Source organism: Chionomys nivalis, chromosome 13 (genome assembly GCF_950005125.1).
Source record: "Chionomys nivalis chromosome 13, mChiNiv1.1, whole genome shotgun sequence".
Classification (NCBI taxonomy): domain Eukaryota; kingdom Metazoa; phylum Chordata; class Mammalia; order Rodentia; family Cricetidae; genus Chionomys; species Chionomys nivalis.
This window is the reverse complement of record NC_080098.1, coordinates 5,716,839-5,743,373: the sequence shown is the minus strand read 5'-3', so window position 1 is coordinate 5,743,373 and position 26,535 is coordinate 5,716,839. Positions and strand designations below refer to the sequence as shown.

Sequence of the window (26,535 nt, the reverse complement as noted above, 5' to 3'; positions counted from 1 at the left end):
AAATCAGAACTTCTACCCCTCTAAGGGTGAGTGAGTTTGACTGTCTTCAGTTCCTACAGGCAGGCAACTGAGACCCTTGGGTTGCATTCTAATGGGGTGTTTACCTAGAATAGCTGGAGAAGGGTGGAAACCATTGAAACTTGAGCGTGAATGGCAGCAACTTAGTGTTCAGCTGAGAAACCAGAATTCTTTCTAGGTCACGGATCTGAACAACTAGGTGGCCCAGAAGAATAAAATTCCATCTAGAAAAATATTTAAAAATGTAAGAATTAAACTGTGTTCAAAACATCTGGCAGAGTGTATCTCACACGAGTTGTGTTAATTACTGTTGGCTCACTCAGCCCACAAGGGTGCTCACAAGAGGCTTGGGGTCCAGGAAGGACCATGAGTCAGAGCAGGGGGAAGACTGAGCTTCAGAGAACAAGCTTCGGGCTCCGTTTCCTGAGGAACACACCTGTGAGCCAGTCAGGCACAGTTGGCACAGGAGGGGTGACAGAGTGAAATCTGAAGGAACAAAAAAGCCGCCAGTAAAGTCATGCCCTAAGCGAGTGATCAGACAGGGGTCTGGACGGGTGGGAGACGAGAGGAGCACGGAACTGCTGCTGCTTCTGCAACAGGATGGAATGTTTTCCAGTGTCTTTTCAACCCTGGGTACAAGACTGTTTTTCTTGTCAACAAATAAGTTAACTTCAGCAAAATAGAGTGCTATTTTCCACTGTGTTTGTTTTGACTGACACTCTGAGTAATGTCGCCTGCATATACCCTCTGCATCCAGTTCCTTGTCCTTTCCACAGGAGAGAAGGGAGAGGGAAGGTTGCAGGTGTCAGAAGTGAGTCACACAGCAAGAGGAACAAGTGCAGAGGATGGAGCCCCAGGGAACACCAAGAGTCCAGAGAGCAGGGGAAGAAGAGCCCAGGGACAAGCTGAGCTCATCAGGAGAACAAAGGAAGGAGACTGTCACCAGAGAGCAGAGGGCAAATTTCAACTCATTTCCAAGTGCCGTTCTATCATGATTTTCTTCAGTTTTTATGTATTTCTCTAGTGTTGGAGGGAGGAGAACTTGTCAGGACTCTCTCCACCTATGGACTCTGGGCACTGAACTAGGTTGTCAGGCTGGGAAGCAGGCACTCTCACCCACTGAGCCATCTCCTGGCCCCCCCGCCCCCCCATTTAGACTTTTGTAGTTTGTTATCTTCTGAATTTAAAATGTCCCTCACAGGCTTAAGCATTTGAACACTTGGGCTCAGCTAGTGACACTGTTTTGGGAAATCGCAGAATTTTGGGGGTCTAGCTGGCAGGCATAATTCGGGACTGTTTGAGGATTCTACACTAGAGTGGCTCTCTGCTTCTGGATAGCGCCACATAACCAGCTCCTGCTACCATAAATTCAGCCATGTCTTTGCCACAAGACTGATCTTTCCCTCTCAACTGTTCTTCCCCTAAGTGCTTCTGTCTGCCATTCTGTCATAGCAACAAGAAAAATAACTGATTCATTCACCTACCAAAGAACTGGAAAGGAAATATCGGTTCAGGTTGAGGCCCTAGCCCGCGGTTCTCATGGCATTTACCCTCATGACATTTCTTGCATTAAAAGGGTGCATTCCATACATGCATGCATTGTACATCTTCCTTCTGGGTCCAAAAATGCAGGAGCTACTGCACCAAACACCCATCTGCCTCCGGGAATTGCAGATGCACAACCAGATCTGACTTCCTGACAACTGAGTTTCCCAAATATGGGACACAGGCCCAAAGCCTAGACAAGTAGGGCTGTGTTGACACTTTGAGATGTGGTAATATATTTGTTTAATCGATTTATTCACAAGGTTAGCATTTTGGTATTTTCATTTCTGCCAATCTTTTTGGGCTTGCTTTGTTAGTTTTTGGTTTTATTTTTTCTTTACTTGTTTTACATTGTCAGAACAACACTACGTATTCTTGATAACACTACTACTATCTGCTTCATGGCCTTTGTACCTTCATACAATTTGAGGATGTCCCATTATTACTAAATATTCTTTTAAAAGTATTTGATTGTTTTTCAGATAGGATCTCACTGTGTAGCCCAAGCTGGCCTCAAACTGCTACCTCTTGCCACAGTATCCCACTCTGGCTAACTCTGTTCAGTCTTGTATATACCATATGTACCACCGTTTTCTTAAGCATTAGCCTCTTAAGAGACCCTTCACGTACACTGACTCTTGTTTACTATAAAAAACACAGATAAGACCAGGCGGTGGTGGCACACGCCTTTAATCCCAGTAGGCAGGAGGTAGAGGTAGGAGGATCTCTGAGAGTTCAAGGCCAGTCTGGGCTACGTAGTGAGTTTCAGGACAGCCAGGACTGTAAAGATAAACCCTGTCTCAACAGACAGACAGACACATATAATATTAACAGAACACTTATAAAAATGACTTAAAATTTTTCATGGTTTAAGACAGAAAAGACTGAATGTGTGATTCTTTGAATAAAGATGACTCTGTATCTATAAAAACTACGGTTGATAACAGCTCTTCATCTTGAATAGCTGGGCAAAAAACCCTTGGTCTTAAATACTAACGTGTCTTTCCAGATATTAATTTGGCATTTTCCAAAAGTATGTTTTTATAATATACCAGTCCAGATACTCTGAGATAAAAGACTCGATAGCTCTCCTCTCTGGGGCAGATGTGATGAAGCTCCGACCCAGGATGGACGTAGGCTAGAATCTTCCCGGTAAGCGCACCTTGAGGTGCTACACAGACTGTTAGAAATGGGCTAAATTAATACGTGAGAATTAGCCAAGAAGAGGCTAGATATAATGGGCCAAGCAGTGTTTAAAAGAATACAGTTTGTGTGTTGTTATTTCGGGGCATAAGCTAGCCAGGCAACCAGGAGCTGGGGCGGCAGGAACACAGCCCGCAGCTCCTACTACATATATATAATGCCAGCAGGGACTGGATGAGTAGCTCCATGACAATACTTGACTAGCATGCTATAGCATGCTAAAGACCCTGGTTCCACCCTTGGCTCTAAAGAAATAAAAGAACACATGAAAATTAGTACGGACTACACCTTGCCCTTTAAAAAGCTGTGGGTTCATGATGTATAGGCTCAGAGGCAGCCTGCAGAAAGAAATGCAGAATATAACATATCTCAAATGTCTCTGAATGTACCTATAGCACACTAGCAAATTCTAGTCAAGAGAACTCAAGGAAATAAAATTTCTAACCACATTATGCATCTAATTATCTAAGATGCCTGATAAACAAACTTCTAAAAACCTTGAAGACGTATACAATCATAAAGTATTATATTTATTACCATTGATTAAGATATTTTTTAAAATATTTTATTTTTATGTTTAGTTATGTGTGTTATGTGCACAGGTGTCCATGGAAGCATAAAGAATGCATAGACGGCCTGAAGTTTGAGTTAGGGGTGGCTGTGAGCCACCCCACAAGGGAAGTGGGAACTGAACGGGGTCCTCTGCAAGAGCAGCAGGTGTTTGTAACTGCTGAGCGCTAAGACATTTAAACAAAGAACAAGACAGAATTCCTACAGAAACTGGAGCAGATCACTACACTCCACACCCTGTATCTAAAAGAGTTCAACTGTATTTAAGCCTCAGCACTTCTCAAAGGGAACTCGGATGGGAAATTGCTTCACTCTAGTCTAAGCCCTTGGAGCTGCTCTTTCTCATTCCAAAAGCTAAGAATCATAAACCTATCAGTAAGGCTGCTCCAAGGATTTGATGACATACTTCATGCAAAAGAGTGACCCGAGCAAGCTTTATTTATTTATTTGTTTTGTTGAGACAAGGTCTCCTCACTGTGTAGACCAGGTTAGCCTAGAACTTTATCATACAGCCCAGGTTGGCTTCAAACTAGTGATCTTCCTGCTTCAGCTGTCCCAAGGCTGAGATTACAGGTGTGTGCCCCAGTGCCCACCTTCACAGACTCCTTTTTTTTCTGGGGCCGGAGGATTGAGACAGGGTTTCCCAGCAGCTATGGAGCTAGTCCTGAACTTGCTCTTTAGAGACCAGGCTGGACTCGAATTCACAGAGACCCTCCTATGTGCCACCACCACCTATCACAGCACCTATTTTTAAAGGACACCTGTATTGTACCCATTTACTGTCTCAGCTTTACTTTCATTCCTTGTTGCTGCTCTTCTCCTAGTTACTACAGTGGGAACCATCTCTCCAGATTCCAAAGTCCATACCAATGTAAGGAAGAGCAGATGAGTCAACTCAATGTGAACATGGTAACTGGGAAGTAAGGGCCCACAGCCCTCAGAATAACACAGCAGAGCGTAAATCCATGCCCCGCTCAGTGCCTGCACAGAGGTTCCCTCACCCATTTCCCTTTCATATGAAATCTTTAAAACAATTTTAGAGAATGTCTAAATCAAGCTCATTATTACATAAATGCCGGGCTGGATTTATACTAACCTTTTCAGCTATTCAGTCCTTTCTCTTGAAGAAAACTGTAAATTCTAGACCTTAAACACAAATTGCGAATTTTAAGCCTCTCTCTTCTCTCTCTTGCACCCTTCATGCTTCTCTCCCTCCCCATCAGTTTCTGTCCCTCGGTCTCCCTCACTAAGGATGGAACCCATGGCATTGTGCCTGTTAGGCATTCTGTACTCCAGCAAGAGTTAGTTCCTGGATGCAACCTCTTATTTGAGGCAATACTAATGCACCAGATCTGGGGAAACACCACGCTCGCACTGTGCCTTTCTAGGGGTCCTTTGTCATAACACAACTCTCTTGTCTTTGTTTTCTTGAGTTATTCCAATGCTTTTCCAGATCACTGAAAGCTTATAATCTATGGGAAGGGCCATGTTCTGAAGTTAATGAACTGGGAACAGACGCTGCAAAATTGTCTTGCTTCAAATTCTTAATTCTCAGTAGGAATAAAAGAATAATTTTATGTAAGTATAAAAGAAGAGCATGGGGCTGGAGAGATGGCTCAGTGGTTATGAACATGGGCAGGTCTTTCAGAGGACCAATGGTTCATACATTAACAGGTTTGTGAGGGAGGGCTCTATCGTAAGAGAATGCTCTTCCTCCCTCTCCCTGTGCTGCCTGACAGCCATGAGGTAAGCAGCTTAGTTCCATCACACACTCACTGCCATAATGTCATGCCTCGACACAGGCCTAGTGACCACTGAGTCAAGCTCGACTCTCAGCATCCACATGATGGTTCAAAACCACCCCAAACATCACTCAAGTGACCTGATTCCCTCTTCTGACCTTTTCAGGCACTGCATGCATGTAGTGCAGAGATATATGAGCAGGCAAAATACACAAATAAAAACAGAGAAAAACATGTTAAAAGAGCATGATTTCATTATATGACCTCCTCCTGCTGTGTTTCAATGACTTATCTTAAGAAGTAGAGGGCATTTCCAGCCACATAACGTTCTTTTAGAACTGACGCAAGAATAAGCTAAAACTTAGTCTTTAAAGTCCTACCTTTCTTGTCTCGTGGTTATCCATGAGCATCTTCTTTTAAAGCTGCCAGTCAGCTGTGTGATTTCCTCCCTCTCCCCGTGTTGCTGGGCACCAAACCTACAGCCTTGTTCATGCCACCCTCCTGCGTGACCACCGAGCTACCCATACCCTCATTCTTTCCTCAGTCTCCTCGGTCTCCCCGAAAAGGCTGAATTCTTGGGGGTGATGCTAGTCTCCTGCAGTTCACAGAAAAAAATGACATATAAAAAATTAAATACAGGGGCTGGAGAGATGGCTCAGTGGTTAAGAGCATTGCCTGCTCTTCCAAGGGTCCCGAGTTCAATTCCCAACAACCACATGGTGGCTCACAACCATCTGTAATGAGGTTTGGTGCCCTCTTCCAGTCTGCAGACATACACACAGACAGAATATTGTATACATAATAAATAAATTTAAAAAAATGAAATACAGAGGAAGCTAAGCACAGAGAATTCTTTGAGAAGCCATGCCCACATTCTCAAACACACCTTCCTGTCTTCGAGTACCTCTTCCTTCTAAGCCTTGTGTTATTCTTTTAATAAAATCCCCAACTCTAGTTCACTAAAACAGAAGAAAAGCTAATCAAAGACGTTCAGGTGCCAGTGAGGCAGCCCTGTGGGTGGAGGGCGTGGCCATGGGAACAAGACGACATGAGCTCCACCCTGGGAACCCACATAAAGGCAAAGGTGGGAACCAGCTCCCCAAAGGTCAGGACACAACCCCCACCACACACACACACACATACACAATAATAATGAGTAAAACATTTAAAAAGCTTTTGAGATAATATGTGATTTGTAATGAAACTATGCCTTCAGTATTTGCTATTAGTATGTATATCTACATGGTGGGCAAAGAGTAGTTTAGAGTTTTAATCCTCCAGGAGCAGGAATTTCAGTGTCTGAGTCAAGGGAGAGGGTGCCTTAGGAGCCCCTAATACTTGACAACAGACGAAAGGGTTTTTCTTTTGATTTTCTTTTCGTTTTCTTTTTCTTTCTTTCTTTTTTTTCCCCTTCATCACTAGGGATGAAAATCAGGGCCTCTTGCATGCTAAGTACTCATCCTGCCCCACAAAAGGTTCCTATAGTACAGCTGGATGTAGCTTTGCACTGTGTGTGCAAATGTGATTTAGGGATCCAAGCAGCTCACAAACACATCTTTAACAGTAGAGAATAAGGATATGGGGTTAATATGAAGAAAATGACAAAGACCTCATAATAAAAGCTGACACGGAAATGATTCAAAAAACTTGTCTAGGGAGGGAAAAAATCTGCAACTAGTGCGATATTCTTCCCAAAAAAGGATGGAGAATTTCCTTGTAATAGGTTGAGAAAACAATGAACACAGTAGTATAGGTTAGAAACCAACAACAGCGATATAAACACTTCACCAAGTGTTACATATATAAAGAATCAATTTAAACCTTCACAAAAAAGCTTGATTATGTCTTATATAATAAGATGTTCTGGTCTTTTTTTTTTTTTTTTGTTTACCAAGCCCTACCCCATGCCAACATATTTGTATGACAACCAGGGGGGAGAACAAAGGAAAAGATGTTTTTGAGCTTGGTAAATTAATTTCCTGTTCACATAAACAGGCTACACTATTTTATAACCTATTTTGAAAGGTATAGTTTGTTATCTTTATGCTTCCAGATTACAAAATTATTTATCAAAATAAAACATGAGCAAAAGTTATTTACTTATATCTAGCTTGGGCAAAAAAGTATATTTATTGTTTCTGGTTCTCTTTAATAAATTTAGAAATCAATATTCAATAATCACAGAGTAGTAGGGCACTAATTGATTTGGTCTTTAAAAGAGTTAAATATGAAGCATTCCAATACACAGAGAAAGGTGTAACACAGAAACATGGCGCAGAATGCAAAGCAAGCCCGCAGAGATGACAGCCTCCAAACCTAGGCAGGGTGCAGGGTGCAGGGTGCCAAGAATCGTGGGGGAATGGAGAGGGATGAGGGCACTGGCTGGGCAAGCCTGGCAGAACACCTGAGGTGACTCCTGGGCTTGACGTGGTGCAGGGAGAGAACTCCCCCACATGCACAGCACTGCATGTAAATACGCACGTGCGGGTGCTCCTGCGCGTACGTGCACACACGAATAAATAGGTTTATAAGATAATTTTTAAAGGTATATGAGGAAACTTTCATTCTTTTATAGCTAACATCACTAATTAGTCAAACATTTAAAAAATTAGCACGGGTGAATCTCAGTGGAAGTATCTGAATAAATTTATTACAGACAATTTTAAATGTAGATATTATGAGAAGTTTCATTCAAAGTCCAACAAATGGCAACTACAGTGGCACATGATTATCATCAGTACACTCTAGGAAGCTGAGGGCTGAAGAAATTGAGTTTGAGGCCAGTCTGGGCTACAAAGTGAGATGCTGTATAAAACAGTCAAGAATAACTCTAAAAACTTGCACAGTTACATGTTTGAAAATTTAGAATTCTATGTATTTATTATGTAAAATAATATGTACATACAAATTTAAAAGTGAATTATTCGTTTGGGTTTAAGGCAGATTCTCATGCAATTCAAGTTCACTTGAGTCTCTGTTGGTCGCACCTCTACTGTGATTGGAGTTACGTGACCGCCACATCTGGTTCAATTCATTAGTAATAAAACCTGCAGTTTAATTTTCAGAGTTACTGTGCCCATTCAGTTTTTTTTAATAGTGGAGCTGAATATTGGAAAAATGAAAGATCTGGGGCTGGAGAGGTGGCTCAGCTGTTAAGAGAGCGCTCTGCCCTTCCAGAAGACTTGATTGCAGTTCCCAGCACCCACATCTGATAGTTTACAAGCACAGGTTAACCCCACTTTTACGGGACTCGTCGCCCTCTTCTGGCCAATAAGGAAAATTGCATTCACATGTGCACCCTTCCCACCAAATACATGTATACATAAAAAGAAAATAAAACTCATTTTAAAAGACAAAATCTTAGAATCATATAAATGTGTGTTGCAGCTGAAACACACGTGTGTGAAGCTTTTGGTTCCTAGGCACAGGACGCTTTCTGTTCTCTAAGGTAAACATCTATGTTGCTCTGCCATTAGCCTAGCACAGTTAAGCTAATATTTTACTACCTGTGAATTTTTATTCATTTGGGGAAAAAGGCTGTTGTATTAGAAATATAAACTCGGGGCTGGAGAGGCTCAGAGGTTAAGAACACTGGCTCTTCCAGATATTCTGAGTTCAATTCCTAGCAACCACACGTTGGCTCGGAGCCCTCTTTGGGTGTAACACCCGATTCTGTGTTACCCTCTCGGTACAGTTCGCGCGCCACTGCACTGTACGCGAGTTGGGCAAGGGCCTGGATATTGAAAGAACGCACAAGAGACCTGGGTCATTTGAGATCAGCTGAATGCCATCTATTTAACTTTGGGGAAACCCTTATATACCTAACTGCTGCACAAGGAACTCCCCCCCCCCCCAGATGGAAATTGCCACACCCAAGATGGAGTAAACAATGCCCTAAAGCTATCACCAGGCGGGGCAGAGGGAGCACAGGAACAAACAGGATGTTTTAGCTGGCTGAGCAGAAACTGTCCTCAAGATGAACCCCAGGAGCAGGGGTAGACCCGGGCCCTACATTTTGGCATGTAGGCATACATGCCGGCAGAACACTGTGGATTATAAAAAATAAATAAATCTTAAAAAAAGACCTATTTTTTTAAAAAAAGAAATATAAACTCACAGTTGACAAGAAATGGTAGGGAAACAACCTACAAATTCTATCAACTTTTTGGCGCCCTCACGCTGCCGCTGCTGCCCGTGCCTGTGTTTACTTAGTCTTCCCACCTCTTTACTCCTCCATCAAAACTGGCCAGAGACGGGGACTTGGAAGCTTCCCAACCCACGGCCAGCGGTGAGCAAATGGTGATGCACACAGGCAATTTTTCCTCTCTGTCTCTACCATTTTGTGGGTTCACATTTGGACTGTTCTGGGGGCACTGAGTTCTCTCCATTGCCCAAGTACCACTCCACTGTTTTCTAGTTCTTTCCAGAGGCGTTGTGTCTCTGTCTTACCTATGTTCATGTTGCTTTCTTTACATGGCATGTCCTTTTGTCAATTTCTGCAGGTACAAAGTCTACAAAGCCCACAGGGCTCCAGTCAAAGCTGCCTTCTCTAGAGCTTACCCCATGCCCAAATCCTGCCCTTTCTGTTTTCTCTTTAAACCTCAGGTTGGTTTTTTTTTTTTTTTTTTTTTAACGTGGTAGAAGTTCAATAAAGATTTGCTTAATAGGTGAAAAGAGTTAATACAGAAATTCTTGAAAAGTCTGTTCATTTGCTGATAGTGAGTGGGTGTGGGTGGGATGGGGTGCTTGCATATAAGTCTGTGCATGTGAGCATCTGAGAGTGCAAATGCAGAGGCCACAGAAATACGTTGAATGTCCAGACAGGGTCTCTGGCTAAACAAGAACTCGCCTTTTGGGCTAGGCTGGCTGGCTCAACCTGTCTCCAGCACCCAACACTGAGGCCAGAGGCACCTACAGCCTTTTCATCTGGGTGGTAGGATCTGAGCCATCCTCATGCCTACAGCACATGTGCCTTACCCACGGACCATCTTCCCAGTCCCTCAGTGACTTGTAATAAAGCACCTGGAGAAGACGGCGCTCCATCCCAGGAGCCGTTCTAATACTGAAAACTCGTGTTTAAAAGAGGCGGTGGGAAGCCGGGCGGTGGTGGCGCACGCCTTTAATCCCCGCACTCGGGAGGCAGAGGCAGGCGGATCTCTGTGAGTTCGAGGCCAGCCTGGTCTACAAGAGCTGGTTCCAGGACAGGAACCAAAAGCTATGGAGAAACCCTGTCTTGAAAATCCAAAAAAAAAAAAAAAAAAGGCGGTGGGGGTGAGGGTGGGGATGGCAAGTGCTCTCACTAAGCTAAGTGCTCAGACGTGGGCTGATCTTCTAGTGCCCATCTTATCTCCTAGAGCTGGGATCTCAAGTTTCCTACAGTCATTAAAGGTTTGGTCCCACAGTGGTGCTCTGGGGAGATGGGAGATTGGGCCAAGTGGGAGGACTTTAGATCATGGGGGAGGATCCCTACCCTTACTACATGGACCCCACACAGTGATGCGACCAGACCCTCTAAAACTGAGCCAGTAATTCTTTGACTTTACAAGTTAATTATCTTCGATGATTTGTTGTGTGATTAAGGGAAAAGCATGGAGAAGAGTTTTGACATCTGCAATCAGAAAGCGAGTTCACAGAATGTATTGAGAGCTTACTGCGGGCCAGCAGTAGGCTTAGGTGCTCCAAATGCTTTAACTCCCTGCTCTCACATTGCTAACATGAGGTAGCAACACCACCTGTCACAGGAAACCGAGGGTCGGGGTGATATCTGACTGGCCTGACATAATCCAGGTGTAAAGGGTGCAGTCCAGAACACAGGTGAGCACACTCGGGGTGACTCATTTGGATAGCATTCTCAGCTAGAAGGGAAGGGGTCTAGTTGGCTTTTCTGTACTACCCTGTTAGCTGGGCTCTCTGGAAATGTGGCCATACAGTCAGACAAAGCCCCATGCGATGTTCAGAGTCCACTAGGTATGTGTTGCATCTGCAAGAGCTGACTATTCTACAAGACAGAAGGTGAAGCCATGTTTAAAAGTCTCTGAGGCACCGGGCAGTGGTGGCGCACGCCTTTAATCCCAGCACTTGGGAGGCAGAGGCAGTTGGATCTCAGTGAGTTCGAGGCCAGCCTGGTCTTCAGAGTGAGTTCCAGAACAGGCTTCAAAGCTACACAGAGAAGCCCTGTCTTGAAAACAAAAAATAATAAATAAACAAATAAATAAGAAGTAAAAAAGTCTCTGAGGCTTTGATATAAAACACTATTTGTATATTCTAAAAGATTAAGAAAGGCAAAATCCAAATATTTGTCAATGTGTGAAGACCGTAAAATTCTAGTCCAAATTGAGCATGGTGGCATTGTGACTGAGGCAGGAGGTTCACAGGTTTGAGGTTATCCTGGGCTACATAATGAGAACATGTCTCAGAATATTTAAAATAAAATAAAAATTAAGGAAGATTTTAGTCTTCTTTAAAAATAGGTAAAAAGCCGGTCAATATCTAACTGAAATGTGCTTCTGGATTATCTTCTAAATTAAAAACCACAGTGAACACAAGGGAGACTCAGCATAGCTCCGAAGTCCTGGACAAGTTTGTAGCTATCGTCTAACTAAAATCTCTGCTTATCAAATTCCAGCAAGCTTGCAACTCCCAGGGACTGTACTCGAGGGTATAAATGTTTCCTTAGGAGCTGAGCACACCGCAAGCCAGGGTGACTTAGAATGCACTGAAACAGGGTCTTCTGTGGCTAGCCTTGAACTCACGACGTAGCTGAGGTAGTCCTTGAATGTCCAAGCCTTTGTCTGTCTCCACCTTCCAAGTGCCCCCAGGCCCAGCTCCTAGGTGATTCACTGAAAAGCGCTGTACTGGTAATGACGAACTGGATGGAGGTCGGTTCACTACACTTTTAGGTGGCACACCTACTAAGTTTATGTGTCTCTCCCCTGGCTAAAGTCTGTGTGGTGTGGGCCTTCTGTTTACTGTTTCCCTTCACACAACAGGCTGGATTGTGCAGTCTTCCTCTCCTTCCTTTCCATCTCCACCTCCTGTGCGAAGGATATCTAGTTACTAGATAAGAGTGGCAGCTCTGGTCCACTCACAGCTGTTCCGGAGTTCCGGCTTCGCGGCTAGCTTTAACAGTCATTAGCTTACTGATCTAGGTCCTCAGCCTCTCGCTGCCTAGACCATGAAAACCTGTGGAAACGCTATGCCTGGCTCCTGGACAGATCAATAAACTCAGGATCTCCTGAGGTAAGGCCTAGGCATTCGATCTGCACGTTTCTGGGTGACCCACATGTAGACATCAGGCTGAGAGGGCAGCCCCGACATTAGTAAGGACGAGGCTCTGGTTCCCGTCCTCAGCACCACACACTGAATAAACACACGCACATACATGAGCAGCATTGATAACAGTGTGAATCTGCCACAGTGTGGAGGATGCAGACACATTCTGGACCAGGGCGACCCAAGAGAGCCTTCTAGAACCACAGGGATGTTTCATAGTCCTGCTGCCCAGTACAGAAGTGACTACTAAGTAACCACTTGAAATGCAGGTGGTACAGTTGAAAAACTGGAACTTCGAAGTTTAAATTAATTCAAATTTAGGCATCTATAGATGCACACAGCAAGCAGACTAGTGCACTGGAGAGTCACAGTCCGTGAGTTTTATGCCATTTTAAGTGAGTCGAGTCTATTACTAAATGGGTACTAATGATGAATTTGTGTTTGTGCGTGACTGCGCACACATGTACACATCAGTAAGCACACTGTTGTGCATGAGGAGGTCAGAAGACAATTTTGGAGAACAGGTTCTCTTCCTTCTGCCATGTGGGTCCCAGGAATTGGCCTCAGGTCATGAGACTTAGCAGCAAGCACCTTTACCCGCTAAGCCATCTCACTGTCCTCAGACTCTTCTAGATTCTGGGACACACTACTCACACCTCTTTGAAGGTCACATCATTTTCCTGGCAAGAACTCCAGCAGAATGGAAGGACAGACTGAAGGTTCTACTGGCTTCTGAGGAAAAGTAAGGACCGTGAGTTAGCTGCTCCTTCTCCCCACTCAGGTAGAAATTAAAAAGTGAAGGTCTTCAGAGCTAAAAGCTCTTTAAGTTTTGGAGCTTCCTAATGGAGAGGTAAGGTGATTAAAGTCCTCTTTAATCCTTGACACAATACAGTGCTTTGCAACTGGGGGTTGTGACCTTTGCCTTGGACGAGATAGAATTTCCAGTGATCTGTGGAGTCAGCCTGAGTTCCAGGGCTAAATATAGGTCGCTGGCAATGACAGCTTCCCTTTCTCAGACACTTGGAAACCAAGTCCTATCAATGAATGGGGTTATTCATGGCTGGTGGGATACAAGGATGAGGACAGCCAGGGAGATGGCAGAGAGAGGACTCTTCCCACTGCAACTTCCTACTGAACAAAATCAGTAAAGCTGCTTTTACCTGATTTCCAAAGTGACTTGTAAATTGTGGGTTGCTTTTTTGAAATTCAAAAAATGTCATGCTTTTTAATTTAACAAAGTTTGAGGGAGCAAGAATGAATTTATAAATCTCAGCGGCAATCCAGACTGGGATCCCCCCCCCCCCCCATTGCTGCAACAGAAGCGAGAGAATTGCGCAGCCAAACATTTTCCAATTGGGAAATCAACATGCAGCAAGTCTTTGTCAGCCATCGTGGTTCCTGAGGCTGCCCTGCCCACCCTATTTAATACAGCAACATGTATTCATTCATTATGTCTGCCACTTAAAATAACAGTTTGTGACTTTTTTTTTTTGAGGTCTAATTAAATATCACGGTTTATAGCCTGAATGTACTAGGCAGTGCTCTCTAAAGGTGTACCCCGAAGGAGTGCATACAGGCAGGCAGTGTTCTCTGAGGGTGTACCCCAAACAAGTGCATACTGGCAGGCAGTGTTCTCTGAGGGTGTACCCCAAAGGAGTGCATACAGGCAGGCAGTGTTCTCTGAGGGTGTACCCCGAAGGAGTGCATACAGGCAGGCAGTGTTCTCTAAAGGTGTACCTCGAAGGAGTGCATACAGGTCATTTGCAACTGGCTTAAAGAGCAGATTCTCAAAGAACACCCGCTACATCCTGAATACAGAACCAGAGGGGTGCAACCTAGCACTCTGTATTTTCATAAACCACCCAGGTGCTAAAATTTAACACCCACTGACCTAAAGTATTGCAAATCCTCCCAAAAATGTCCCCCAGGAAAAGGCTTTCTTATAACCTGAAGATGCAAATGACCGAAACATTTTATTATTTTTTTCTTAAGTTATTATTACTATTGCACATGCTAGAGCATGTGTACATGCAGAGGGCACCTTTCAGGAGCTGGTTCTCTTCATCCACATGTGTCTTCCAGGACTCGAACCCAAGCCATAGGTTTGTGCATCATACACCTTTAACCGATGAGTTATTTTAGAACCTAAATCTGGCCTTATATGTTATAAAATAGAAGCCATCATTCTATCTAGACTTAATTTGAAGAGTAGTGAATTTTCCTATTTCAAGAAGGTTTCTTTGTTTTTTGAATGTAATTCATTTTCATAAGTTTAAAATTTGTAAAAATCAGCTTCTGAAAGAATCTCATTAGATATGCTTAATGACGTCATACAAGGGTACCTTAAACTAACTCAACATAAAGAACATCAGAAGTAGGGCCGGGGTGCTCACTCTGCAGGTAAGATCCCTTGCACCACAAGCCTGATGACTGAGTTTGATTCCAAAACCCCAGATGAAAAGAGAGAACCAACTCCCACAAGCTGTTGTCTGACCTCCATACGTACATACCAGGAATCACACATGCACACAAAAGTAATAAATAAGAAAAATTTTAAAGAAAATTTCAGATGTATATCACTGCTAAATGAGGATCACTCCTCTCATGAAATGATTATTGGTTATAAAATAACAAATAAATTCACTAGAAAATTATGTAGTTATAGCATATCATGCATTTAAAATATGTCAACTCACAAAATGTCAATTTACAGCTATCTAACGTGGCAGTGGGGAAGAGGTGAGTGTGTAAGTACCAGCTCTAGTTTTTCATTTACTAGGTAATGTGGGCCAAGCCCAAGGTGCGCCACTCTCTCTGCCTGTTTCTTCCATAAAAGTGGGTTTACCTGTCCTATCCTACTCCGTGCGAGGTTTAGAGAGAACTCTAGCTGCAGGACACACACTCCAGTTGAGTGCTGCTGCTGTTTGTTCGTGTTTAACGTGCACCAGGTATGGGGCGGTGCCTGTGGAGGCCAGAAGGCGGTGTCAGAATGCCTGGAATGGGAGTTACAGTGGTTGTGAGCTGCCACATAGGGGCTGGGAATTGAACGTGGGTCCTCTGGAAGAGTCACAGTGCTCTTAACTGCCGAGCCATCTCTCCAGCCCTGGCTGTTCATTTTCAAATTAGCTCACCTGTGACTAGTCTGGTCACCATGAACACAGATGATACTGAGCCTTCATCACTCCAGAGTGTACACACAGTTATGTCTACACAAAGCAAATACAAGCTTATGACACTAATTTCTGGACACCCAGCAAGCACCCACCTTCTAAGAATTCGTCTCATCTCCTTGAGTGACCAGGTAAAGAGTGTCCAGTGACCTCTGTGCTTCTGGGAACGGACATCTCTCTTTGCAAAAGCAGAAAGTCTCCTGATTATGAAAACTGTGATCCCAGACTGATGATTGCATCTCAGCAGCCCATCTTGACATCACTGATGTCAAAGGAGAAAACCCCCAAGAAGGTACATAAAATAGATGAGCTAGGCAGGCAGACCGAGAGCTGGCTTTCCTCCCGATTACTTAGTTAAATAATAAATGCACCTAATTTTAACGTCGTTATCAGATGTTAAAATGTTAGTACCAAAACAAATTAGGTGATTAACATAGCTTATAGTACTGAGCTACCTGGTTCTGTAACTAAGTTTGCTGTTTTAAATCACTACAACTCTTTAACTGTTCTTTCTGCAGTTTGTCTGTGCAGAAATAACATTCATTTGATTTTTCCTGCTCCACAGTTGCTCGGCAAATTAAACATCAGCTAGATGTCTAATGGATTAACTTCATAAAATAATTGTTTTCTCTCTCTTTAAAATTCCTGTTGTATGTCAGAGATTGCCACAGAAGATTTAAAAATAGGAGTGCGTATTAAAAGGAGTGCTGAGGCGGCTCGGGCAGTAGAGAGCTCGCTGTGTAAGCATGAGGACCTCGGATCAGATGACCAGCACACCTACGAGAAGCCAGGCAGGGGGTCATGTGCCTGGAATCTCAGCAACAGGAGGGCAGCTAAGGCAGGTGGATCCCTGGGGCTTCTTGCCAGCCAGCATAGAATAATTAATTGGTGAACACTAGGTTGCAGTGAGAGACTTTGCCTCAAAAATTTGGAATTCTAATGTGGTATTTGGTTACTCTTTTTATTTGTCTATAACACTGTAACGGTTGATAACCAACACAGTGATGTTTGAGTCATGGCTATGTGAGTAAAATGTACAAAATACATTTAATAAAAATCATGAGCCAGGACTGGTGGCACACGCCTTTAATACCAGCACTAGTAAGGCAGAGGCAGGAGGATCTCTATGAGTTCGAGGCCAGACTGGTCTACAGAGCAAGTTCCAGGACAGCCAGGGCTGTTACACAGAGAAAGCCTGTCTTGAAAATAAATAAATAAATAAATAAATAAATAAATAGAATCATTATATAATATCTTTTTGTTGCTGCTGTCTTTGGTTTTGGGTTCTTTCTTTCTTTTCTTTTTGAGACAGGATTTCCTAAAGCCCCGGCTGGCTTTGAAACCCTGAATCTTGTGTCACCGTAACCCAGCTTAAAAGTTTTTTATGTTGTTGTTTTGTTTGCTTTTTATGTGCATTAGTGTCTTGCCTGCATGTATGTCTGTGTGGGAATGTAGGATGGAGTTACAGTTGTGAGCTGCCATGTGGATGTTGGGAATTGAACCCAGGTCCTCTGGAAGAGCAGTCAGTGCTCTTAACCACTGAGCCATCTCTCCAGTTTTTTGTTTTTGTTTTTCAAGTTAACATGTAGGATTGTGGGTTGAATCATGACCATCAATACAAACAAACAAAGTAATGGAGCTCAGAGACACACCCCAAACTCCTCCTACCAGAGAATCCTCTCAAGTGCTTTCTCACACAAATAAGCCAATGTTGGACTTAGTGCTTTGTAACGGGAAAGGACACGAGGCTGTTATCTAGTTGTGTTATCTGTCTGTGCTATAGCTAAAACATGAAGGTCCACGACCAGCTCCGTAAGCTGGCTGTGAATACGTGGTGCCCAAATGATGTTCCTTTTCAGATCCATACAAACAGGTCGAAATTTAAACATTTTCTTCCTCTAGAAATTATACGTGGCTCCAAGTGGGAACACCCCATACTTAAGGCCTCAGATTTAAACCATCATTAGAACAGGGAGCCATGTTGGGCTTTCGGGTGCATAAGAGAAGGAATCTTTCCCTTCTCTTTCTCACTACTGTGGCCCAACATCTTGTCCTATAGATGGAGAGAGCCTGATCTCGAGCATCCAAAACCCCTGGTGAAATCAGTGTTACAGCATGCATAAACCGTGTTTATCTTTTCAAGAATGAAATCCTTATCTCTGCATTATGTTCTGCCTGGCGTCTTCATTTGAGGGCCATTGTGGAAAGATCAAAACCAAGTCAGAACACAACACACCCATTTTGCATATTATTTTTCTTTCCTTGGCAACACCATGCCAAGAAGAGTAGATTGCCTTTGTAGAATATCTGCAGCGTGTTCAAGAAATAACAGAGAAGAGGCGAGTATGTACAAGAAGGACAGAGCATCAGCATTTAAAACATGCAGCTTCAGATCTGGATTGACGTGGATTCAGAGAGTAGATAGTCTTCCTTTAAAAAGTCCCCCCCCAGTTAAGACATGCAGCTTCAGACCTGGATTGACGTGGATTCAGAGAGTAGATAGTCTTCCTTTAAAAAGTTCCCCCCAGTTAAGGGAGCCTAGCCCTTAGTGTGGGCAGCACCTTTTCCCTTTGCTGCTTCATCCTACCATTACCTATTACCTAGGGGTTTGGCTAGCCTGGGAACACCAACGACCACATCGTAAGGAATTAGTAAACTATATTGGTTCAGTACATTAAATTTGAATATAATCTTCAGTTTATTCCTATTATTGAAGATTCAAAGTTCATTTTTCTGAGCTATATTGTTTAGAATCCAACTTAAAGACTGTCCCTGTCTTCTGTATCCTTCCTTCTGCAACCTGTTTCCTGACCATTTCACTGTTCATTAATCTCTCCCTCCACAAGAGGGATGGGCAGCGTACACACACAGAGATATTTTAATAGAATCAATTTTGTTACTTGTTACTACTGTCTCTGATAAAAATATGTGCAAAAGTATCAATTTGACTGAGATGACATAGCAAAATTTTGAAAAAAAATATTTTTGATTGCCCATGATCTAGCAATTACTGTCATGAAAAATTTAATTAGTTCTCTATTTGTTAAATTTTATAAAGATTTTTTTAATGATCAAAAGAAAAATTTGGTTTTATAATTGAAAGCATAACCACACCAAACTCATGCACTAAATGTCTATAAAATGTCATCAATTAAGAAGAATTAATTCCCAAAGAATCCAGAGCTAAAACGAAGCACCAGGTACATTTTAAAATGGAGAATAATATAAAACAGGGAATTGTTTTTACTTCACAGATTTAAAGCTCTTTACTCACACAATGATGAAAAGGTCATCTAGGAGAGTGTGAGTGACAGAAATGTCTATGGGTATTTTCAGAAGTAACGACTGAACTCTAATGGTTACTTCATAATCAGTGATGTAATAGTCAGGAGAACAAAGAGGAGTGCATAGCTACGATGGACTTCCCAGTTCAGTTTGCTCTTAAAAGAGGTGACATTAGGCAAACATTGCTAGTTTCAGAACCTGAACAAAATGAAAAATTGCTGCATTATGGAGAACAGAATATTTTAGCAATAAATATGCTGGAAGGTATATTTTATTCAGCTGATCAACTTCGGAGAACTAAAGTCTTGCGCACAACCAGGTTAAATAACACATTTACACCTGCAATATTTCATTCCATATATAATCTATACTGTCAGAAGCCACGCTTGCATCTAGACTACAAAAGAGAGGAAATGGGTCGGCGGACAAACCTCTGAGCACGGTATAAACAAGATACAGGCATTGGGCATAATCATTCTGAAGTTCAAGGGAAGAGATAAACAGATTCTAGGAAATACGATTTCTGCTCATTTCACACATTCTTTCTCTCCAGACGGCTAAAGGGTAACGAGAAAGGCACGTATGTATTTCAGAGTAAATAAAGACATTTAACAACCCGACATTGTCACTCTCTCAAGACAGAACCTATTAATCAGAGAACCCTGATGCTCTTTAGTTGTTTTTATTTTATTTGGCAAATAATACGTTTCAAGGTATAATTCCTCCCACTTTCTCTCTGAACTGAGGGCATCCCCTATTATCTCCACAAACAACTAAATGTTTACAGAGACCAGTTAAACCAATGTCATATTGTGACATATTTTGTTCCTAGCAGGCTTGGGGCCTAAATCCCATATTCTCTAATCAGATAACTCTCAAGAACAAAGATGTAACCTATCCTTACATGTGTGCACATCGATATTTTTAACTTAAAAGTAGGTGTGTAATATTCTTAAAAAAAATCTTAGTTCCAAAAATATTTGCTTAAAAAAAAACAAACAACAAAGCTATCTATAAATTCAATTCAAGGAGCAGCTCAAAACAAAATGAACAAGACAAGGTACTAGAACATCTTCAAGACAGGCTCAGAATAGGTATTTGAGAATTCCCTTGATTCAAAATGAAATTCAACTTTTACAATGTCCAAGGAACTAATACTCACATATTTTGTTAAGGTGAAAGGTACTAATGGGCACGGTTTGTAATATAAGAAAAATATAAATATCAAATGCTGGTGAGGATAGAGAGGGTAAACGCCAGCTTTTTATTAAAGAATCTGGTGGAGATAATAAATCAGCTCAGATCAAACAAAACTGCCAACTGCATGCTTGCCCATAATGTCCTCCGAATTGGATGTGACGACATGTCTGCTCTCACCATGGTGCACAGTGCACAGAAAACGCTTAAATAATATAGCTGACCAAATTGAACTTTCTTTATGAAAATTAAAGGATAATAGATAAAATCTTGCCCCACCTTTTTTCTTCCTTTTTTCTTTTAGTAAAACTGACAAATTGTTGAGGAGCACCACAGCGCCACCAACACAGATCAGTGCAGAACAAAAAAAAAAAAAAAAAAGAATCTCCCACCGTGTGCAAAAGAAGAAAACTAGAAAAATACCAAAAATTACAAAATGTCTCCCAAATGTACCTTTCCGGAGAAAACATAAGATAGATCTACAGAGATGAATCACAAAGAGCTTTAGAGAAATCACATCCTAGACCACAAGTTAGATCCGTTCAGCAATAAAAGAGCCACTATTTAGCAACAGCCATAACTTAAACCCGGTTATGTCAATCTCCACCTTCACTATACCAGAGCTGCTTTCTGTAGTTTGTATTCAAGTACTCCATCAAGAGGATCACAATAGGTCTATTAAAAAAAACAAAACAAAAAAACAAAAAAACAAAAAACTACAACGGTAGTTTGCTTGTTGATAATTTACTCAGTACAAATTAGGCAATAGATAATTTTTATAAAGAGGATATGTACATATTTGGTACTACCAACATTGCTGGCACACAAAAAAGTCCATCTTGAAACATCTGAGTTCCCCTGTAGTTCACAGCAATTAAAGTATAATTTTCATTATATATGTTTATCTCTAACAATGGAAAAAAAACTGTTTTTTTTTTCTTTTGGTAAAATTAACCAGACAAAATTACGTAGAACGTGCACAGATCGAAGCTAAAGAAAAATACAAAGACTGGTTTTGTGAGAAGAAACACAATGAAAATCTCTTATCTGGTTCTCCTTTCAAAGAAGTAACACCAAGAATGTTTAAAATTATAAACTTACCATCAGTGTAGGCAAAGCAGCAACCAGTCCTCAAAAAAAAATTGTAACAATATAGGCTGGGGACTGGGTTGTCCAGAAAAAACAGCCTCCGGGTAGCGTACGGATCTTCAAACATCCTGAAAATATTTGGTAAATCAAAAGTGAGACTTTCCTCCATGGAGGGCGGCGGAGCGGGGCGGGCAGCCGCAGGATCCGAGGGCGTTCGAGGGACTGGAGCAAGCAGGAGGATGCGGAGCGGGCGGCGGCGGGAGGCTCGGGGTTAACAACTTTGCGCTGGCGGGCGGGCGGGCGCGCTGATTGGCTGGCGGCCGCCCAGCTCGCTCCTCGCTCCCGCCTCCCGCAGCTCGGAAAGAATGCACGACTGTGCCATTTTACCGGGCTCGGGAGAGCGCCGCCGCCCGGGCCCGAGTCGAGGCTCGGGATTAAGTGACAAGCACAACAATGGCAGCGGCCGCGTCCTCGGAGCATCTGGGCACGCCCTTACGCGCGGCGCGTGGGGAGGCTCCACGCGAGACGGCGTCCGTGGGGGATGTGCATGCGGACGCGGCCATTTGGAAGAGAAGCCCGTCTGAGTGTGCTCGGTGTGACTTCCCCTAGGGCCTCCTGCAGCCACGAGCGCCACGGTCCCTGCATTAAAGTAGCCGAATCCTGACCTTAGTTGAAACCATATTCAGCTTCCCACGTCCCCCACCCCATTTCAACACGGCTTCCAAACCCCTTCCTGGCCGGCCCAGTTTTACTGCTTCGCCTTACAAACAAAATGGCTGAGGTGCCCAGTTTTTTTGGATCCTTCCACCCGGCCTCCAGGAAGTGGTGAAAATTCAAAATAAATACAAAACTAAAGTACACCCTTGAATCTGAACTCCGGACCACGCTTTGGTGTGGGTGCTAGCGGGGTGTCTAGGAAACGCGCTGCTTTCTTGTTCTTTTTAAAAATTCTTTTAATTGTTTTGAAAAGAACATCAATCATTAGGGATTTACTTGACTGTAATTTGAACTTCCTGCTTTACATATTTATAAGGTTTTTCACCTATCTTGGCAGGCTTTCAAATTAAGTGGGCTGGGAGACTTGATTCTCTTCGGTTGTGAGTGGAGTAGGGTTGCTGCAGTCTTTTCTAATAAAGACAGTCTGAAAAACTAAACATAAAAATGTTAAAGGAATCCAACACTTGTAATTGCAAATGTAAAGTCCCAAAGTTAACTAATACTTATGTGTGAACTGAACGTGTTCACTGTACAATTCCTTGCCAGCTAAATTTCTAATGAGTCAAGAGATGAAAGAAAAAAAAACCACTAAAGCCTGAAAAAGTGTCGAAGTGCCTACATTCTTCAAGACCACTCCCACCCCCGCAAAGGTCTGTAGGCTTGGCTAGTATTAAGATGTGACCACCTTTAAAAGAAAACAAAACTATAGCTAGGGTTACTATTTTACTTATTGTCTATAACAAGACTCTGAGAATGAGAGAACAAATATTATTAATTACAAGACGATTAGAATAAGCAGGGCCTACCTTCAGTAAACCAGAAGGTTGACAACACTAGAATTTTGTCAGACAGGTAGTGACCACAGGCATGGGGCTCATTTAATAAGAGTATGAGCACCCTCTCCGGCTTCTAGATTTTGCCCCTGTTCTACAGTCAACTGAAGTAAATAACTGGGGTAGGCCTGGATTCACATATATTTAATGAGCAGTCATGGTAAGAAAATATCTAAAGAGGAGTAAATGCTGATGTAAGTATACAGGTAGGTTCTTTTTACTACCTGTAGGCTAGACTACTCTTTTTACTACCTGTAGGCTAGACTAGCACTTTGTTGGGTATGCATATTTTAAATTATAAACTTTCTGATGAAATAGCAAAATGAAAGATAAAGTATAGACAAGTTCTCAGAAAAGAATGGAAGAAAAGCAACCTTGAGTTTGTTATAGTTCTGGGGAGCTCAGCATTTGCTGGGCACAGCGGTTGCTGTTCACAGATATCAATGAATAAGCATGTGGTTTATCTCCGATTTCATGGACCTTAGAATCCAGAGGCAAACAGACAAGTGACAAGCTAACAAATACATAATTAAAAATGTCGGTGAGTGCCTTTTACAAAACACTGCAGCAGCACAGAGAATGCATCAGCGAGGACACAGAGGCACCTCTTAGCAGATGACATTGATGGTAGACGTGAAAGATGGGAAGCTAGGAAATTACTTGGGAAATAGCAGCATGACTTATACTAAGTCACCAAGACAGATGCCAGGGGCACGTTCTACAAGAGACATGGAGGCCAGAATTGCCAGAATATACCTAAAGAAAGGGAAACGGCTATGTTTGGTCAGAGGTTTTTTATAGGATTGAAGTTAAGAGTGAATAAAAAAATAAAAATAAAAAAGGACCTGTCTGCTCCAAGGTATGGTGAAGAGAAAGTTTACTGTAGATAAGAGTGCACAGCCAGAGACAGGGACCTCTGGGAGAGTCCAGAGTGGAACTGACCCTGAGTCATGTGAGGAGAGGCTGGAGAGGGAGAGTGGAGAACCAGGTGCAGCAGCCAGGAGGCCCAAAGGTACTAAAAGGGTGGGTAACTATGACTGGATTATATAGGGAAGAGTCTCTGGGGGAAGGGCAGCCCAGCCCCTGGACTGGAGAAGTTTAGGATAGGGGATGGGTATGTCAACAGGTAAGGACTGAGGGATGCTGGAGAAACTTGGCAGCCAGGTTCGCTTTGATCTGTTAAATAGGCACCTCAGCCAATTGTCCAGGCTTTGAGACTTAATAGAGGACTATATGTATAAGTGGGACGGAAGCTGAGAGGACGCAGACCCACAGGAAGGGGAAAACTCATATACCTGCCTGCATCATGGAGCTTTGGTATCTGACTTCTACCAAACCAAAATGTCATGTGTACATGAGCAGAAGGAGCAGCTCAACTACTAAGATTGAAAACAGCCAGTGTTCTGTCACTCGGTGAATGCTCTCAAGAACCAGAATTCTCGGACACTTCAAATTGGGAACAGGTTGGTGTATGAATAAAATCTTTTCCTCCCAGAACTCAGATGTACAGGAAGATATTTTTGAGTGCATTTTTTTTTTATTTTTAAGAGGTGATACAGAAACCTTTTAATCCTAATCAAGTTTATTACTGTTTCTACAGTCAGCACATGGCCTGTTGCGACAAGTGGGATAAATATGACAGGTAGACCATAATAATCCGAGTCAGTTTTTCCCACTAAACAGGAGAATGCAACTTACTACTAAGCTTTTCAAAGATGTTTCCTCCTTTATAACTGTGAGGAAGGGATTGTGCATCTGTAGACTTTATCTCCCTCAGATAATTTAGAAAACAAAACAAAGCAAAACCAAACTATTCTTAGCTGAAGTCAGCATCCGTAACCCTAACAAGCACGCACAACTCCAATTTGGAAATACTCAGATTTGTGCTCACTAGTGAATGGCAGTATTAAAATTTGTGTTTTCTTGGGGAAATCCCAATATCACCCCTTGTGGTTTCTCTGTTTCTGCCTTAAGAAAAGTTTCTGCCAACTTATTTTCAAGCAACACTTGACAATTTTGTTTTCCAAATGTTCTGGCACCTTTAGAAGAGATTGAAAGTGTTGATTTCAGAACGTGGGGTGGTTTTAGATGCATTTACTCATTGCAAGACTTGCTCACTGCAAGTTTAATCATTGCAGAGGAAGGGATATCCAAGTAGCACCACTCCCAAAGCAGTCTGTGGATGCTGGCGTAGGGTTGTCTCTGACTAGTCAAAAACTTCATTTTGGGCTCATTACCCAAACCAGTGTTTTATGACACAGTTTTCACCAAAGGGATGTAGCTGAAATTGTTTGGTAGTACTCACAACAAGTCAATTAAAGAGAGCTCCCTGCTAGCACATCATACCCATCATGGCGTCCCTCCACTGTGGGTGACTAACACTCAAGAGGCCTTGAAAGTACTCTGGCAGGTCTTCTGTCTCAACTATTCAATGCTGTGATTGCTTCTGACATCCCAATGTGCTTGAGAGGTGCCCTTTAGCAAAAACAGCCATTTCAGGGCCTGGTAGCAACAGGAGAGAGAAGGCAAGAGTTACATGTGGTCAGCAGAGCCCTGGATACACAGCCACCAGCTCTAGTGAGCATTGGGTGCTTGCCCAATATAACTCAGCAGCAGTGTAAACCAAAGGAAGGTTAGAAGTCCACTCACTCTCTCTGTACACACACCTTTCATGAATCCTGAGGGCACTGAGCAAAGCTGCTTCAACACTTCAATTTTTATTTTTTATATGATTCTTAGCATTTTCTTTTTTTCTGCACATTTAACAGAATTTTTACTTTATTGTATTTAAAATTCTTATGCTTTATTCATTACTCCCTCACAGACACACATCCAATACTCATCTAATTTTGTTCATGCATTTTTTTTCCTTTTAGGGGCAATGATTTTTCATTTTCTAATTTCCTTCTTTGCCTTTATGTTTCCTCCTTCACACACACACACACACACACACACACACACACACACACACACAGAGTAGTATTTTGACTTTATTGGCTTATGAGATTACATTCAAACTACCACACTTACTATGTGCTGAACTCCCCAGCATGTCATGCTTTCTTTTCTTTCCTTTTCTTTTCTTTCTTTTTTCAGATTTATTAACTAATACATAGAGTGTTCTGGGACAGCCAAGGCTACATAGAAAGGTCCTGGAAATAAGAGAGTTCTCAAATAAATAACCTAATGGTGCAGCTCAGGACCCTAGAGAATGAAAATTAAACTAAGTGTAGCTCAACAGGCAGACAGACAAAATCAATAATAGTAGGACAGGAGTTAGTGAGATGGAGAGAACAAATAACAAAAACAGTAGAATCACTGGAACAAAGAGTTGGATCTTTAAAAGATAAACAAGATTGGCAAAGCGTGTGTCACTGAATGGAAGAGAGAGTAATGGAGGAAGGTCATTGGCTAATAAAGAAACTGCCTTGGCCCATTTAATTGTCCAGCCTTTAGGTGGGTGGAGTAAACAGAACAGAATGCTGGGAGGAAGAGGAAGTGAGCTCAGACTCCATGCCTCTGCTCTCCAGGGCAGACGCGATGAAACTCTGACCCAGGATGGATGTAGGCTAGAATCTTCCTGGTAAGTGCACCTTGGGGTGCTACACAGATTATTAAAAATGGGCTAAATTAATACGTGAGTATTAGCCAAGAAGAGGCTAGATATAATGGACCAAGCAGTGTTTAAAAGAATACAGTTTGTGTGTTGTTATTTCGGGGCATAAGCCAGCCAGGCAACCGGGAGCTGGGGCGGCAGGAACACAGCCTGCAGCTCCCACTACAAGAGAGGATCTAAATTAATAAAATTAAAATTGAGATAGAAGATATTACAGTAGATATCAATGGAATTCAGAAAAATCATTAGGTCTTACCTTAAAAACACACTACACTAAG

The 26,535-nt window shown here is 42.4% G+C and overlaps 1 protein-coding gene across 1 annotated transcript in view; it reads right to left on the bottom strand.

The window, feature by feature from the left end:
- Epc1 (enhancer of polycomb homolog 1) overlaps positions 1-21,506 on the bottom strand; it is a 95,541-nt gene extending 74,035 nt beyond the window's left edge. Inside the window, exon 1 of the mRNA XM_057787252.1 lies at positions 21,104-21,506. Within this exon, the coding sequence (XP_057643235.1) occupies positions 21,104-21,106 (3 nt within the window). The 5' untranslated portion in view covers positions 21,107-21,506. The remainder of the gene's footprint in view (positions 1-21,103) is intronic.
- Between the last annotated feature and the right edge of the window lie 5,029 nt (positions 21,507-26,535).